General features: G+C 40.2%; 1 protein-coding gene across 1 annotated transcript; it reads right to left on the bottom strand.

Annotated features, from left to right (window-relative positions):
- Positions 1-287: 287 nt before the first annotated feature.
- Positions 288-13,573, bottom strand: LOC147899826 (uncharacterized). Its single transcript, XM_087377094.1, has 11 exons — positions 13,490-13,573; positions 13,314-13,388; positions 12,739-12,939; positions 12,465-12,623; positions 11,016-11,053; positions 10,688-10,865; positions 7,015-10,005; positions 6,603-6,761; positions 2,648-2,758; positions 726-868; positions 288-519 (listed from the first exon to the last, which is right to left on the bottom strand). Exons 1-11 carry the CDS (start codon positions 13,571-13,573, stop codon positions 288-290), a joined length of 4,371 nt encoding a protein of 1,456 aa, XP_087233220.1.
- Positions 13,574-17,331: the final 3,758 nt, after the last annotated feature.

The raw sequence follows: 17,331 nt of genomic DNA, 5'->3' as shown, positions 1-17,331 counted from the left end.
TCGTGGAGTCTGAGCAGACCCAGTTTGATTTAAAAAACTGCTAAGGACACATTTTAACATTTTATCTATGTCAGTAACCTGCTGATCAAACCTTTACATAGAATATATATTGAACCTTTACGATGTCAAAAGTCAGAACCAAGTAATAAAGAATGAAGACTGCGCGCGGCAGATTGGCTCATTGACATCTGGTATTTCAGGCAATCGCATTCCACCCCAAATAAGTCCTTGGAGCAAAATACACTGACACACGAGAACGCCCTTGTGCAAGCAGTGTGCTAACTGATCTAGCTTTTGTTTCTACTTAAACTTCTTACAGTCATTAAAAGTTCTCCATTTTTTGTTTCTGTTTCAGCAAGCTGCAGGCTAACAAGAGTGTAACGTTCATGCATGCCACTCAACTCATGTTCAAGTTGTCTGGCCTTCTTCTTGTATTGCAAAAGATCATTGATAACGTGATCCGGATCTCCAAGGTTGCTTAGAGCTACCAAGCTGACATTTTTCTGTTCGTCAAAAACACTGAATAAAGAAAGAGGTTATATGGCTATAGCTTCGTTTGTATCCCAGGTTCTTTCTCTATGGTACTGAAAGCATGCAGATAGACTCTCCTAACCTCATCCGTGCCAAAGACAAACGCCTACGTTTATTTAAACTCTGCCAAACAGTTGCTGCCCTGGAATTTTCTTTGACCATCAATCTAACATGTAGACCAACAGCGAACATACCTTCTAAGTTGTAGTTTGTACATGTTTTTAGCTTCGACAGCCTCTGCCAACTCTGTCTCCAAATTCACAATCTTTTCTAGCAAAAAGGGATTTTTAGTTGTCTCCATAAACCTTGACAGACGAGCTTCAAGAAAGTCATTGGCCTGGAAAAACATCACAACCATCAAAGAAATTGTGTTATGGCTACAGACTAATTGATGAAGGCATTTTTCAAGATCTAGAAGTTGAGATTTACATGTGTAATATTCTAAACAAGCTGACAATTCCTTGAGATTGCAAAACACCTACACCAGAGTCGTGAAACAATGAAGCAGTGAGCATTGCACATCTCATACACATCTTCATGAGCTTACACACAGACATGTGGATGAATAGAAGGACACAATATTTGCCAATAAAAAAACAATACAGCACATAGAATGTAAGATCTCCAGGATAGTTGGCATAGCAAAAAGACACAATGCTTACAATTCCAAATCTTGTGGGAGTCTGCACTTCTGTAAAAATATTTAAACCCTCTCCAATAGGCATAACTAAAGAGCTTGGTAGCAAAAACACAAGCCACAAAAGAAGGTAAAAAGGAAAATGGGTTACACAAGAATAGGAGAATGAATGAAAGAAACTCAGTAGTTCGAAGCTCATTTGTAAACTGTAATAATACGTCCCTTATACATGAATTTTAATTGAATACAAGCTAATCAAATATGATCCCTGTACCATAAGGACTAAAAGTTGATACACACACACACACACACACACACACACACACACACACATATATATGTATGTATGTATGGTCCTTTTGGAAGGCGAAATTGGACACTGCCTTCAGAATACACGCTCAAATGTAAGACCCTCCTATCGTGGCTGCTTCAGTAAAGGTAGAAATATTTGATGGCAATTCATTTATCTGGTGAAAAGTATATATGAACCAATAGACCAGATTTATAGTGAGATCATGATAAAGCTAGTGCAACCAGATGAGTATGCTGCTAGTGCAACTAGAGTGAGTACTAGGTCAGGATCATGAGTGGTGGGCAAACCACGAAGTTCCCATGGACTATTGCTAGGGTTGAGGTAATTAATTTGAGGGGTGTATGTTGGACAAAATGTATTATTGTGAATGCTAAGAGACCTATGAGTGCTTATGAGTGAGCGTATGTGATTGATGCAAGCTCTGATGCGTGTGAGTTGGTGTGATTTAGGTAGTTTTGGGATTGATTGTAGCAGTGATTGAGAGTGAGGCAGTGATTGTAATAAGGCTATATGTGAACCCTGCTTTCTTGAATAAAGTAGAGCTTGTGTATATGGTTTGATGTAAAAACTTGTGGTGAGCAAGCACTTGCTATCCATGGCAAGGGAATATTTCATAGAAATAACAATGCCAAAGGGACAAGGGTGATGCAAAATCTATACAAAAAGGATGGAAAGGTAAAAAAGACAACAAGCAATCAGGCCTCATATACAGATTCACCCCCACCCCCTCTCAGAGAGGATCAAAGGAAATTAGAGCATCGAAAAGCCTAAGCTTTGTCTATGATTGCGTTGCAAATGAAGAGAGATATTATGAAAAATAAAATTATGCACTCTTGCCAAGGATGCCTAGGATAGATTGTCAAATATGAGGTAAGGGTCATTGCTTTGATGAATCAGCTTAAGGAGCTTAAAATGCAATATGACTAGACCGAATCTGAGACGAATCTGAGACTAACATTAAACAAGTACATCTTGAACAGAAACATTATGTAAAAAGAGGGTGTCACATCAACTAAAAATTGGCTTATGGGCATATCGAGAGCAATATATCGTTCTCTTCTATAAGACATAGTAGAGAAACTCATAATTCTGCATAGCTCCATCTGAAAAAAGTCAGCTTTATATCCAAGGAATATGCATAGGTATGACAAACAAGGGATACATACCTCCTGCAACCGTTGAAGTTCTTCTTGAAGTATCTCATGAGTGAGCATTTCTGATAGAAGTTCTTGATTTTTTCTTGAAAGAAATTGATTCTGGTCTTGCAAACGTATCAGCTGTTTCACAAACGATACAGCATATCTCATGTTAACCAAGCACCGTTTTAAACCACAGCACTGTAGGTTTCAGTGTTTTATGTATATGCTAAAGTGTTTTTTGTCTATAAACAGCATAGTTTTCTAAAAATGAAATTTACTAAGAGCTGACTTGTTGCACTGTGAAATACCAATCATACACTCACTTATTTCAGCAAAGTGTCACGAGAACAATAAAATAGAGGCATACTTGTTTCCTTCCTTTTCTTACTTTAGCCCAGAACACTATATGCCAAATCCACAGTACAAAACGGATACCAAATTCATGTTTGAATGATGAAGACGGCTCCCTGATTAAACTGTTACAAAACGGCATAATCAAAATGAACTGCACATTCAGAATTGTAAAAAGAGAGAAGGTCAAGAAAGTGAGGGGAAATGGGATCTACGAAGTAAAGGACAATGAATTCAGCCTTTTGGGCTACAAACATGGCACAGTGAAGTCAAAGCTAAAAAAGAAGTTGCAAAATATGAAATAAAACCACCAAGAATCGGTAAATGATAGGAACACATGATAGCTTACAAAATTTCATGCCACACTACATTTCACAACATTACAGTTAGGAGAATGGAGAAAGGCAGAAAATGAATTCAATTGTTGTTATGATTCACTAGGAAGTTGGGTATGATTGGTAAAAACTACTTTGCCTTTGCATAAAAAGCATGTTGCAAGAAGGGAGCCACCTCATTGCATTGGCCTCTTTCGGCACCTTCGCATAATATGATATCAAGGAAGCACACCAAGCTTTAAGTCCCAAATTCCCCAGAGGGAGCACGAAGGAGATAATAAGATGCTGGCCATGGTCTTGATAGTTAGGTTTTAGTGTACCCTTGGGATTAAAACCAAAGTGGCACGAAGTCATGAACTTGAAAGTGGTTAGGAATAAGTGGGACTGTTCAAAACCCTTAGTGATAAGCATCCTTTTAGGTTAGGTTACCCTCACCTCCCTGGGTGACTTCCTTGTGGACGACAATAAATTTCAGTTCATTATCTGCTCCCCTCTCCACCTAGAAATGCAACATTGGTATCTAAGCAATGTGCTTGAGAGGCAGCAACCATGCAAAATCTTGCAAAACTGGCTGCGAATTTACTCGCAGAATGTCAGCTATGCCCAATGAATCTAAACGTGAAAAGCTCATAAAAACTACAATTTAACTAAATTGGAGGGAGAAATTTTAGAGAGACTGCCAGCCACATAGTGATGTGTGGAAAGACCAATTGCAGTAGCAAAAGTAGACACAACCAATCATACATATGGCTTAAAATCAGAAGAGAAAAGAGCACATACATATAAGAGTATGCTACTTTCATCGTCCACATTGCAAGACTATAACATTCAAATAACACTCCATAATAAATCTACACTGATGAGGTGAAATCCACACAGCAAGAAGAATTGTTGATAGCAGACTGCACCTCAATGGCAAATAGAAACGTGGAGAAGATTGTCAAAAAAAGGTGGAAAACTTGGATACAATCTAAGTGGTGTATTGCCAATTCTCCTCTGCCTGTGCTCGCTTCCCTTCATTAGATCTATTTTGAGCATCTGGGAGGAGATGAAATCATCTTTGTGCTGCATGATCCGCCTTTGTTCTAATCCAATGCTGGTAAAAAATGGAATAAGAGGCTGAATATCACATGGTAGCAAGAAGAACCCCATTAAGAATTGGTGCCCAATCTGAAAGGGAAAGCCTCTATGTTTTAGAAAGCTAACTTCTCCCCAATGCTCTGTAGAACGGGGGAATATTGCTGTGAGAGATAAATGCCTAGGCTCACTGAAAACTGAGGTACTTGTGTCAAAGGACCCACATAAATCATATTCTCCCAAACTGGAATGTCCTCCTGGATCATAAACAATCCCTTGTTCTTCTGCCAATTTATCAGACTATTATTCGTAACACTGTGCTCATCGGGGGAGTGGCAATCCCCAGCCTCACTACAGTAGACCCATTGCTAAAAGCCTTGCCAATACCCCTTCTTGTTCAACTGAGGCTCAAGGAATGCTAGCATATCAATGAATAGATGTCCTCAGCGTGAACCAAAACTGTCAAAATTAAACAGTGATTACCAAAACAATACAAGTTCTGATTATTTTCAATAATAGTTCAAATTGCTTCAAAGCCAAAGATGTGCTTGAAGCTTATGCAAAAGTTCAAGAATTGCTGTACATTTAGCATCATGAGAAATGTTTCCTTTTATATCGGTGCTCAATTAAATAAAGATGGTGACCATAGTGTCATTTATCTAATGAACATGACACCATCAAATCAGTAGTCCTGTAGATGTCCCTTTCACAGTGAGCTAATTAGAAGGAAAGTTCCATCGCAGAAGTCTCTCTGTTTGTCTCTCAGTAAGTTATCAACAATTCTGGTGAGAGCATCGTTTGTTCCTTGCATCAACGCTACTCTCCCACCAACACAATGCCAATACTAAGAACAATTGCACCAGTTCATGTTCCCTCAAAGCTTTGCCTACGTAGACCAACAAATGTTTTCTCCAAGCATTGCCTATGAGCTCTAATACCACTTTTAACTCCTTGTAAACCTATTTTACTGCAAGTAACAACACATTGATAAGCATTTATGAACAGTCTCCATAGAGCCATCACATTCTCTTGAACCTGCCTCTTGACTCATTTGGAAACATGGAGCTTTCTCTATATCACTATGGGGCATATACCAGTAAACCATGACCTAAAGCCCAGGCATATGCGATACAAGTCTTCTCAATGCCTAGAAAATATTTGACTATGGATTAGTATGATAACACATCAGCTGAGGTTTTACACTGAATTTACACAATAACGGAAACTATTAATAAGCTCAGGATATATGAAATCTCAGATGGCCTCTCTAAAGATGCCCTCGATCACGATATGCTAGCATCCATATGCTAAACTCTCTAGCTCTTTAGCTTGGATGTTATGACTTCTAAGGTTGGATTTTCCTCTATTTTTCTAGATTATTCCTCGAAAATGAATGGTCTTTTGTTTCAAAAGAAGAAAACATGCCTGTCAACCGTCACCTTCACATTACAATGAATAACTTGTTAAAAGTCTTCAATCAAGACCTTTGAACAAGCATTCATAACCATGGTAGGTATTAGGTTTTAAATATTGCGGTGTTCAAGGTTTTGTAATAGGTTTTAAGGATACTGCATGCTCCCCATTGGCAAATGCCTGATTTCAACAAAAATTCATGATGAACTCGCACCAGTTCATACAGCAAAGATTTATACACATGCATTTAGGAACATGCCCAAAATCATATGCAAAACAAAACAGAGATACTAGATTATTACACAAGTTGCAAATCATCAACTGGGATATGGATACAAGGACTAGCTACCATGACCTCTCTTTTAATTCTGAATGTACTCAAGTGGTTATAGATTATTGTTGTGCATGAATGTGTGCAAGCACACACACGATCATATGTTCATACAAATACCTTTGTATGTACTTTTTTGTCAGGTTTCACAAGATGAAAGGAAAACTGCGATGATGATGGCCATTCCAAAATGGTAGCAAATCCAATCCACTCACCAAGGACAATCATGTTTTTAAAAGGTCCTATGTTGAGAGTCCATCACAGAGCTGGAGGAAAGGCCCTAACATGATGAAAGGTAGGTAGGATTATGACCAGAGAGACTCGTGTTCCTTTCCACAACAAGAAGATGGAGTATCCTTCTAAGTCTTGACCAATTTTTAAACCAGTTTGAAGCCACAATCAAAACAGTTTCAAAAAAGTATTGACTAGATTTTATACCAGTTCAAAGCCACAACCAAAGCAGTAAAAAGCAGACCTCTTTCTTCAATTGATCTGCCCCCGGATCAATCAGTCTTGCTGTTAGCTGCTCATTCAACAGCTCCAAACACTCAATCTTGCAGTAGAGATCTGCTTCTCGTGCCGTAAATTTCCTTTTATAAGCATCTAATTCTCCTTCACTAAATTTAGCATCCGCCTATGCATCACAAAAGAACCCAAAGTTCATCAATGGTACTCGCTACCATAAGCTGATGAACAGATGAATGACTGAAAACGCATATTCAAATTGACCATAACAATAGTAGGCTCCAAACATGACAGCAGAAACCACAATGCTCTTTTGCATTTTCCTTCACCTGTGAAAGTTTATTTACATGGGATAATTGTCAAGAAATTAGGAGAGTGTGACATTCGGTCAACCAAATACACTCAATTTACAATATACTTACTTCTAGGGACATCAGGCTCTCGTGTACCTCTACAACATCCTCCGAGTCTCCAAAAGGCAAGGCCAGATATGTGCTACTAGACCTATCCATATAATACTGTCCACTTCCTGAGGCCTGAATCACCCTCAATTGATTTTCAGTTCTAGACAAAGCATCAACATTTTCCTCTTCTTGCTCCCCCAGTTTGTGCTGAACTTGGCTTGCGTTCCTTTTAATCCTTATCAGCTCATTCTGCTGTTCAGCTTTCTGATTTTTCCCAGCCCCGTTGGCTTCTTGTACTGACTGAAAGTGGATCAATTGCTTTTGCAAAGCAGACTTCTGGTGCTGGAGCTCGTGCACTTCAGATACCATCACCCCCAAAGCTGCAAGATTCTCGAGGGTAATCATCCTCTCTTGTTGCAAGTTTGCGTAATGTGCTTTCATATTCTCTAGAGACAACTCAACTTCAAACTTCTCAGAGATTACCCGCTCTAATGTACCCTGGAGCTGCTCAATCTTTAGTTTATCATCTACAGCAGAGACAGTCATTTTCTCCAACAAAGCCTGTGTTTCATGCAGCCTATTCGAAAGATCTTTGTATGACTTCTTGGAGGCATCCGCCTCGGTAAACATGCTCTCTATTTTGGATTCCAATTTGTTATGCACAGAGTCAGATGACTCCTCTAACTTCTTTGCATGAAGCGCAGAGGCTTGAAGTAGCATCTCAGAAGCTAGCTTCTCTTTTTCATCAACTGTAGAAGGTAGCTGGTCAGTGACTTGCTGAAGCTTGTACTGTAATTGATTCACTGAAGAAATCTTTTCTGCTTGCACCTGGGCTAGAGATTCTTCTTCCCTCTTTACATGGTGTTGCAAGTTAGCTTGATGTGAATCTATCTCTGCTTTGAAGAATGGCTCTCTTCGTTCATATTCCCTTTGTTTCTGCATTATTTCAGACTTCACGGTGGTACAATTTTCTTTCAACGATATGCATTCACTTCCTGCTTCTTGCAACTGCTGCTCAAGAAGTGATTGATGACGTACTAGGTCTTCCATGGATCTTTCAAGCTCACTGTGAGAATGCCTTAATTCAGAAACCTCACTCTTCTGCTGAGCCAGATCCCACTCAAGGTCCTGCTTTATCAGAAAATATTGCTCTGCTTCTTGTGGAGAAAATGCATGGTTCTCTTCAAATTCTGCAACCTGCTGTTGATTCTTTTTCAGCACTTCCTGAAAAGTGCCCTCCAACCTTCTAGGTGTGGCTTGGTGGTCAAGACTCTGACTCCGAGCATTCTCTACTTCTAATTTGTAGAACTGTCTCTCTTCTGTCACACTTTTAATTTGTGCCTCGAGCCCTGAAATTCTTTCTAAAAGTTGCAGATTCTCTTCTTCCGAGTCCAATACTTGAGTCTCTAGCTCCTCTTTATCCTTTTCAAGCTCTGATGCTCTTCTCTCCAATGTCCTCTTTGCGATCAACTGCGAGTCAAGGGTGGTGGTCAGAGCTGCCATCTGTCCCACTAATATATCAAGCCGTTCTCTAGCAGTCCTGCTCTCATCTTGTGCTGCATCTAACTTCTCCTGCATCTCAGTCTTGTCCATCTCTAATCTCAAAGCTATTGACTCACATTTATTTTTGGAGGCATTAAGGAGCTTGATTTCCTCTGAAAGGATTGGCAGCTGAAATTTAAGCTCGTCTATAAGTAATTTGCTAGAGCCGCTATGTTTCAGCAAACCTTGAAGTTTACCCTCTAATAGAATCTTATGATTCTCAGCTTCAACCAGCTGCACTTCTAGCTTTTTCTGGCTTGTCATCCAGTCTGCTAGCTCTTTGATAAGCGTGTGATGCTCAGCAAGCTGTGCCTCAAACAAATTTTCAGCATTCGTATGACAAGGATTCTCTATCTCAGCTACATTCGTACATGATTCAACATATCTGTTCAGATTTTCTAGCGCTGAGTGCTGCAACTGTAAATGGAGATCTTGCTTCTGCCTTTGCAACTCATGCACCATATCTTCACGTTCCTCTTTTGACATAGTAACCTGCTTGCAGCTTTCATGAACTGCCATAGAAAAATTGTCCAGGCTGACAGCTGTCTCTGGAATCCTGTCTTTTCCCCTGTTTCTACAGTGTATGGTGTCTTCCAGCTCTGACACAGCATAAAAAAGTTCTGCATTAGAAACCTCAAGCTTACGAAGTCGCTCTTCAAGCCTGTCATTCACTTCTGCAAGTCTGTCTATCTCATTATTCTTTGTCTCTATATTCTCCTCCAGTTGTGTCACAGCGAAAACAAGTTCCACATTAGATTGATGCATTTTATGGAGTCGCAAATGCAGGTTGGTATCAAGTTCTTTTTCATAGCTAGCTTGTTCTTGCAATGCCCCTATTAGTTTCTTAGAATCCTCCGTCTCCCATCTAGTATGAATATCTGTGTACCCCCCATGCTTGGATGCAAAGTTTTCCATATTTAGCAGTCCTTCCTCCAATTGCAAACTATCACACACTGATTCAAGAGCTGACATCTCCATACCATCATCTTCTCCAATCATCAGTTCTGTTTCAAGCTGCTGCTTCAAAGTCTCTAAGTCAATACTCAATTTGCATGCCTCTCTTTCCCATGTTAAAGATTCCTGTTGAAGTTCTTGGATAGTTGCCTCCAATTTCTTGGGCAGCCCTGAAGAAACACTAGTCCTCTTTTGTGAAGGAGGTGGATCCAAAGTTATATTGGTGTGATCAAATTGCCAATCAAATGAATCCTTCCCGGATGGATAGTTGATGCCACCTTCATGTTTTTTATTCTGTGCAGAAAAGGGTCTGCTGCTTTCATTGCCATTGTTGAATTGATGGCCTGCAGCAGAATTAGGCGGACAAAGCAGGGCATTTGCTGAGCCAGAGGGAGAAACAGCATCCACATCTGAGCAACCTTTCCCAGCCCCCTCATGCAAATTGTTCTCATGTTCAACTGAATTAAATGAATCAGAACTGTAGCCTGAAACTCCAACTGATGGAGACCCATCCTGCATTAGCCAAGGCTGGAGCAGTGTTTAGAGTTATCACAAAACAATAAGCAAAAACATCAAGAATTTCTACCAAGGAAAAACATCAAGTTTGTCCAGGAATTCTGCCAGCATAAAATTCAAAATTCGTGAAAATACTATTGACCCAGAATATATTAGTCACAATGTCTGCAGTAAATACCTCTCCAACTGCAGGGTAGGTGCAACGTGCTAAACCTAGCATGCAAATAATGAACAAAAAACAGTGCATTCATCTTGATGAAGCAAAGTGCCACAATAAATATTCAGCTTGCAAATTCATCTTGATGAAGCAAAGGTCCACAATAAATATTCAGCTTGCAAACAGATTATAGAGCCAGTGGCCAGACATTCCATAACAAAGAAAAGGGGAAAACCAAATTCAATTCCATGTATCACAGAAAAGGGAAAAACCAAATTTCAATTCCTTTGTCTACTGGGATAGAGAATTTTCAGATGCATAGAATCAACAAGTACAAAGTGTCCACAGATTTTTTACTGGGTAATTTAAAATTTTGTAATATTTATCTCTATATATACCTATTGACTAATTGGAGCAATGGCTATAGCGGTTCAAGCCACGTTTCTGTAACAAAGCTAGAACTGCAAATACAGAATGAAACCATGCATAAATAGTATACATAAACTCCTCATAATGTGTTACCTTTATCTGGAGCTGGGAATTTGACGAGTATGATTGACTAATTGAAGCTGGGCTTGCTGAGGACCCTATACTAACTACTGTCAGATTTTCAGAAAACTCAGAGCCAGTATCTTCATCATCTGAAACGAAGCCTAAATCCTCTTGATCCAGGCTGATACCTCTTTGCTGGTCAAACCGCCTGCAGGGAAAAACATCTCAAAACTCTTACAACATTAATTTTTGCAGAAAGTCAACCTATTAGAGATCTGGTACAAGTATATGAACTATATCGTGGAATCTTGAAGACAACTACTGTGATATACTTGCTGGCACATCGTGGCGAGAGTACCTGGAGCTGGTCTTTGGGGTCAAACATTGGATTTTCACCTGGCAAAAAAAGAGAAGATATCAGAATGCCTTAATAGTTAACGTTTAAAGGAAAGTCTAAGCGCATGTGAGGCAACAATCAAACAAGTTTCCTTAGATTTTAGCCAATTTTCCACCTTGAAACATAATTTTCAAGACTGCTTCCAACATAAATAATGAGGAAGCATATGCATAATAAATTTAAGTGCCAACTTAGAAACTTAGCATTCTTGAGCCATGGAATTTGACATTTTAAGTTCTACTGTCGGTGTGTGACACAAACATGAGCCTCTAGAGCGCTCCAAAAGATCCCAAAAGGCAAGAAAAATATGAGAGATGCTTGCTTTGAAGAAAAAGAGAACTGGCCAATGCCATCGATTTATGGAAGAAAGAGAGACGGAAGGAAAAAAGATTGGGGACAAGTGGTTGTAGATTGAGGAGGTAAGGTAGAGACGTAGTGATCGAGGAAGACACTCTGTCGAGGTAGTGGTGAGACACGTATGTTTATGACCTTGCCTCAAAAATGTCGTTTACATTCCAACTACATATGTCGTTCACTCTCATTGTTGTGTTGAGCTTCTTTCAGTTCTCTTTCAGTTTCAGTAATCGCATTACGTGGGATATTTTAAGCATAAGGTATCTTCCACCTAGGATATTCCGTGGAAGGCAACTTCTGGTGTGCTAATGTAGTATCATATATGAAGTAAGGTCACATATCATATGCCTTCAATAATAAAATTGGAGTCAACGACCTGGTGTGGGCTACGTAGGACGGTGGTGAGAGCAAACGTTCTGCATTTTATATGTACTAGTGTGCTCTATTATGCCAAAATACTGCCTGCTCAGGGTGGTCGGTGGGGAGGAGGTATGCGACGATCAATTTTTGTTCATCAGCCCTATGCAAGACTATGTAATATCGGCATGCACTCTACCATCCAATGCCGTCATATTTGAAAAGCCCTACTCGGTTATGGTCAAATTTCTTGCTTTTGATCAGTGCTAGAGAATCCGCGGGATCCGCCTAAGCCTAAAATATGACGAAGTCTTATCAGTGTTTTGAGCCGACGGCAGCTATCGTAGGACGAGCATAGGACGCTTTTGCGTTTCGGTATACCAAGTCAGACTATACCCACACCTGTGTCTAGCTTTGATTGTGAAAACTAGCCATTTCAACCAGGGAATAATGTCCTTATGTGCATACGATCGTCAAGCCAGGCAAACGGCTAGAAATTGCCCAATTACGAATAATCTTAAGACACAACATTGATTGGTCTCAATTTGTTATAACGTCCATACACGATTTGCAAACCTATTCACGAGTTTGATGCAGGAATGCACCTTCTAGCATTGCAGTAAAAGGTTGTGGAAATTGTATTTGTTTTTTTAATGATTGAATCCAAAATGTAGAGTCCCTAATCCACAGCCCTCTTACATATACAAGCAAAACAATTTCGTTAGGAGAACCCACATGCAGAACAGTGCCCGCTTTGCAATGCTGCAGAGGCAAAGCAATAGTAGTAGGGGTGTCGGCAGCTATATAATCTGACAGGTTAATAGTCGATTGTCCCAGAACACCAGCGCCAAGGCAGCTCTGAAAACGAACAGCTTGAATTTAAAAGACATGAAATTGCAAAATGCTTGTTAAACAAGAACGTCGAAAGCCGCAGTAATTCCAAAATTAGGGAGGGAAACACTTAGAGGAACACCATTTGAACCGCAAGCCTGTACAGTTTTTCATCATATTCTCCACTTGAAAGATCTCGTGCGATTGTCGTGGATTCAATAACACGATCGGGCCACTGGCAACTTCTATTCCGGACATGACCTCTTGATGTCGTAACGGTGGGGTTTTCTGTCCCGACAGGTATCAAAGAAACCACTGATTGGTTCCAACCGGAAATCGGCACCTGATTTGATAAACAAAGAGACTGCAAATGAAAGACAATCTTTTTGACAATGCACTATCGAACACGAGCATCATGCATGTCCTGGCTCTGAATTTCCAATTATAGCGAATGCTGCCGTAAACTCGGCTTCGATCTATCCTTGAACACACTGAGGTCTCAGCTGCAGAGTACGCTCTTACATCTATCTACGGTTAAAATAATGCAAAGACGTAGGTTTATGGGATCTTGGTCATTTGCAATCTTTCCGTCACAAAACATATCAATATATCCAAGTATGCGTAAGAACAGCATGCACGTACACTATTGCAGAGAGAGACGCTATGCATATTCGCCCATTTGCTACGGAAGTACCAACTTTAAACCGTGAAGCTTACCCGGGTAGCGTGGAACTGGAGGCTGAAGTCAAATTGTATTCCGTCTGTTATGCGCCTTGTGGGGGGCTTCACCACCTTCTCCATAAAAATAAGAACCTAGCTTGTCTTATTACGGCGGATCGACTTTAAAGGCAAACTCTAACACGAAACTAAAAATTGCGATCCGTCAAGCTTACCGGGCTAGCATGAAGGTGGAGGCGAAAGTCAAAACTTATTTCGTCTCCTCTGCTCTCAGTTCGCAGCTTTACCACCTCCGCCATGAGACACCTCGTAAGGGAGTACTAGGATAGTTGTCTGTCCAGCCTATGGATTTCCCCTTAAGATCCGCTGTCCGTCGTTGAAGCGCAAGCGCAGGTTGCAAAAGCGGTGATTCTACGTACGCTCTTCAACTTTTATGCATTTCTTTCAATGTTCAAATACGGATTCTGTTGGATGTGGGAGCTGCTTCCCTTCCAGGAGGAGACTGACGCGGTGAGACGCTACGCTGTACGAGACGACGGATGAGAAGATGGGAATTAGCGACGTAGTAGGAAAGGGGACTGGAGTGCAATTCAAGAGAAGCATGAATTGAAAAGATTCCGGACGACGACGACGGCCGGCGGACGGCTCCCTCGCCGGCCAACACCCAACCTCCTTTGCTTCAAACCTCGCTCTTCAATTGAACATTGTAATTTGTAACAGCTTCAAGGTACACCCATCAACCACATTGAAATGAATCCATCACTACTAGTGCCATGCATGCATTGTGCGAGAAAGTAGTACTCACAAGAGTATGTTGTTTAAAGCTTGAGATATGATTCATTGAGCATAGTAGAGCTATACTCATCTCAAAGAGTAAGGGTTTCATTCCCACGTGGAGGGATTGCAATAATAACATGCACATGCATAGTAAGAGAGGGTACTTGAATTATTTGATCACATAATATGTTGTTAAAACTTGAGATATGCTTTCGTTCCATTCACAAAGAGTGTTGAATCAAAAAGGGTTCAGACGAGAGGGACGGAATGACTATGTGAGTGAGCACACAAACACAAAAAGGACCACCCAGGCCACATAGACACAAAAGTATGAGACTCATTTTATGTTTAGTAAACTTACTCATATGTAAGAATCTAGTCACATTAGAGAGATTTGCACTCAATAAGGGCCTCGTAAGGAATGGATTGGGTTCAAAATGGATTAAGAACTAATAAGGCCTAGAGAATGTTCCATCACATCCTAAAAAGTGCACATAGTCCTTGGGGGGCCCACTATCTCAAAAAACTATTGCTCTTTACTCTCACGAGGAGGATTCTCCTTTTCCCAAAGGTGTCTCATGTATAGCACTCTCTCCGAAAGTTTGAAAATTGTCAAAAGTGTCACAATGGTCCTTTAACCTTTCCAAACCTCCCACGAAACCATTCCTATTGAACAAGCATTGAACCAAATCATTCTTCACCCCCTAAATTGTTCTCATCCTCAAATATTTGTTCCTTGTTCTTTTGAACCTATTACAATACTCCTCTCAAATCTTGGTTGCTTCAAGGGTTCCCACCCTATTACATTTCAAATCTTTGTTGCTACTACAGTTTTCTCTCTCTTTCTCTTACATGGATCTGTTTGAGGATGTTACCAATAAGAAACGAAAATGCTCCTTGCAGATTGAGGTTGCATCTTTGTGCGGCTACAATTTATCAATACATGGAAACAAGAATGAGGATAGAGAAACATTAGACCAATTGCACGTAGAAGGAACATACCTATATGGATCCTGTGTAAAAGTGCACCTTCCACATTTGAGAATTTGTGCCAAGTTTAATTCAATACATAGGAGATGGTCATTGGGGTTTAATTAATTATTGTAACCATATTGGTCATAATGATCCAGTATATGCCTATTTCGCATAAATTCATGATGCAAGCAGCATTTAGAAAGCTTTAAGATGCTGTGCACAATTTGCATAACAACTCGATACAAGAAGAAAGAGTATGTTCTATTCTTGAAAAAGAGCTCTCGTAATGTTAAGTTGAGATAAAAAACATACTATTGCTAAGGCAAGGATAGAAGACTCACTTTTTTAAAAGAAGAGTTGATAATTACAAGGTTAACTTATTGCAAGAAATTTTATGGGTCATTGTTTGCTTGGGTGTAGCCATTTTTGGTGAGGTTCAGGGACTTTTCTATATATATAGGTATCTTGCATGACCAATAACTTATGCATTGCTTAATGGAATTCGGAAACTTTGTCTTCAAGTTATAATACACATTCCAAACTTGAACATGAGAGAAAAAAATATATGGAATAAGGATTTGGAACGAGACCATTAAAGCATTACAAGTGCTATGTTGCACGTGAAGCATGCATCCTAAAGACTATAGGATGCATCCTGAAGACTATAGGATATAGCAATTTATTCAAAAACATCAAAATTTTATTCTATATATACATGCAACCAAGTAATCATTCAAAAGTACACTACATGATCTTCTCCTCAACCCAAGAACACACCTAAATGAGAAAATGGGTCTCCAATGTTGTGCTAAAGTGATGCATACCCATTTGACGGCACGCTCCATAACTTTTTTTTGATTTGTTGAAATCCGTTTCACCCTAAAATGGAAGAAGTTGAAAAAGTGCAATTTGTGAAAGTGCAAATATCTTTTAATAAATCCAACACTATTTACAATTTTAAATTGTTTCTTTTTCCATGCACTTGCTTGCTATATGGCTCATAAGCATGCCAAAGGCCATTCCATTTCATTATACATAGCATCAAACCCAATAGCGTGCCCTTTGGCCTATTTGTGTTTTGAAGCATTTTAGGCCACATTGCACTTGTTTGGGATATCCAATTGTGCTGGCGTGTATCGTCGGAGGGGAAAAACCGATGGCTGAAAATTTTGCTACTCCCATGAATTTCAAATTTTCACACCTCTTGCCCATTAAATCTTGGAAGAGTAAGTACATGCAACCTGCCCTCGCCTTACAAACACCCAACAACCCGCACGCACCTCGACGTGACCTTGCGCAGACTTTGGTTTGCCATTGTCTTCTTTCAAGTAAGTTGTCTTCTATTCTTTGCTTGCCTCACCAGCTAGGTCCTCTAGGTCTATTCTGGACTGATCATGGCCATGGTATCAATGGCAACATGCAGCTCGCCATGGCTTGCACGAGAAGCAGATAGAGGCTGCCAGACAAGAAAGCTGGAAAGCCAGGTTAAGGCACAAGAAATAGTGTGCTGGTCGAGGAAAGCGCTAGCATGGTATTGAAATGGCAACGGAGGACACTTTTGTAACATCTGCGAAGGGAGAAACAACGAGAATAAAGAAGACTCCTTGCAAAGCAACAGCAAGAAGCAGTTTGCAGATGCATGCATTTGATTATTGCCATCGAAGCGAACATGAGCTTTGGTGTCACAATTGGTGGGAGCACTCAAGGCAGCAATATCAAGCCATTCAAGTGATTACCAATCTCAAGTCTTCACAAGCTTTAGCATGCACCCTAAAGTTCATAGAGTAACAACCCTACCAACACATCGGGAGATGCATGCCCAAGAGGCAATGCTCTCTAACCTGAGAAATAGCCTACAGAAAATGAAAGGGGTACACACCTTAGATCAACTAGCTACAAAGAGGGCGACATTAGCTATGTTGGTGTCCCCTGAAACAAATGAGAAATGGCTTGGGTGCACAATGTCAAAGATGTTGTCAATCAAAAGGACCAATGTGGCTCTAGAGGTTGAATGTAGAGCAAAAGCAATGCATGATCATCCCGATCCGAGAAGTCTGTGGGCTTCAACAGAATGCAAGAAAAGGAATGCAAGAAAAGGAGAGACAGCCTAAGTGCGAAAGACATTGCTACAATGACAACGTTTTGGCCGAGAGTTTCTCCAAATAGAAAGAACATCTGTAAAAAGAGGACGGGACACAAGGTGTTTGAGGAGCACATCATACACATGCTAGATACAATGCAGGCCAGTGGTGCCTAAACCAACCCGATGGTTATTTGTGATTGAGCTTTGAGATAGTTTACTTGT

Source organism: Dipteris shenzhenensis, chromosome 7 (genome assembly GCF_047967505.1).
Source record: "Dipteris shenzhenensis isolate YYH24624 ecotype China chromosome 7, Dip_SZ_1.0, whole genome shotgun sequence".
Taxonomy (NCBI): domain Eukaryota; kingdom Viridiplantae; phylum Streptophyta; class Polypodiopsida; order Gleicheniales; family Dipteridaceae; genus Dipteris; species Dipteris shenzhenensis.
Note: the sequence above shows the minus strand (reverse complement) of the source record. Positions and strands in the feature narration are given on the sequence as shown.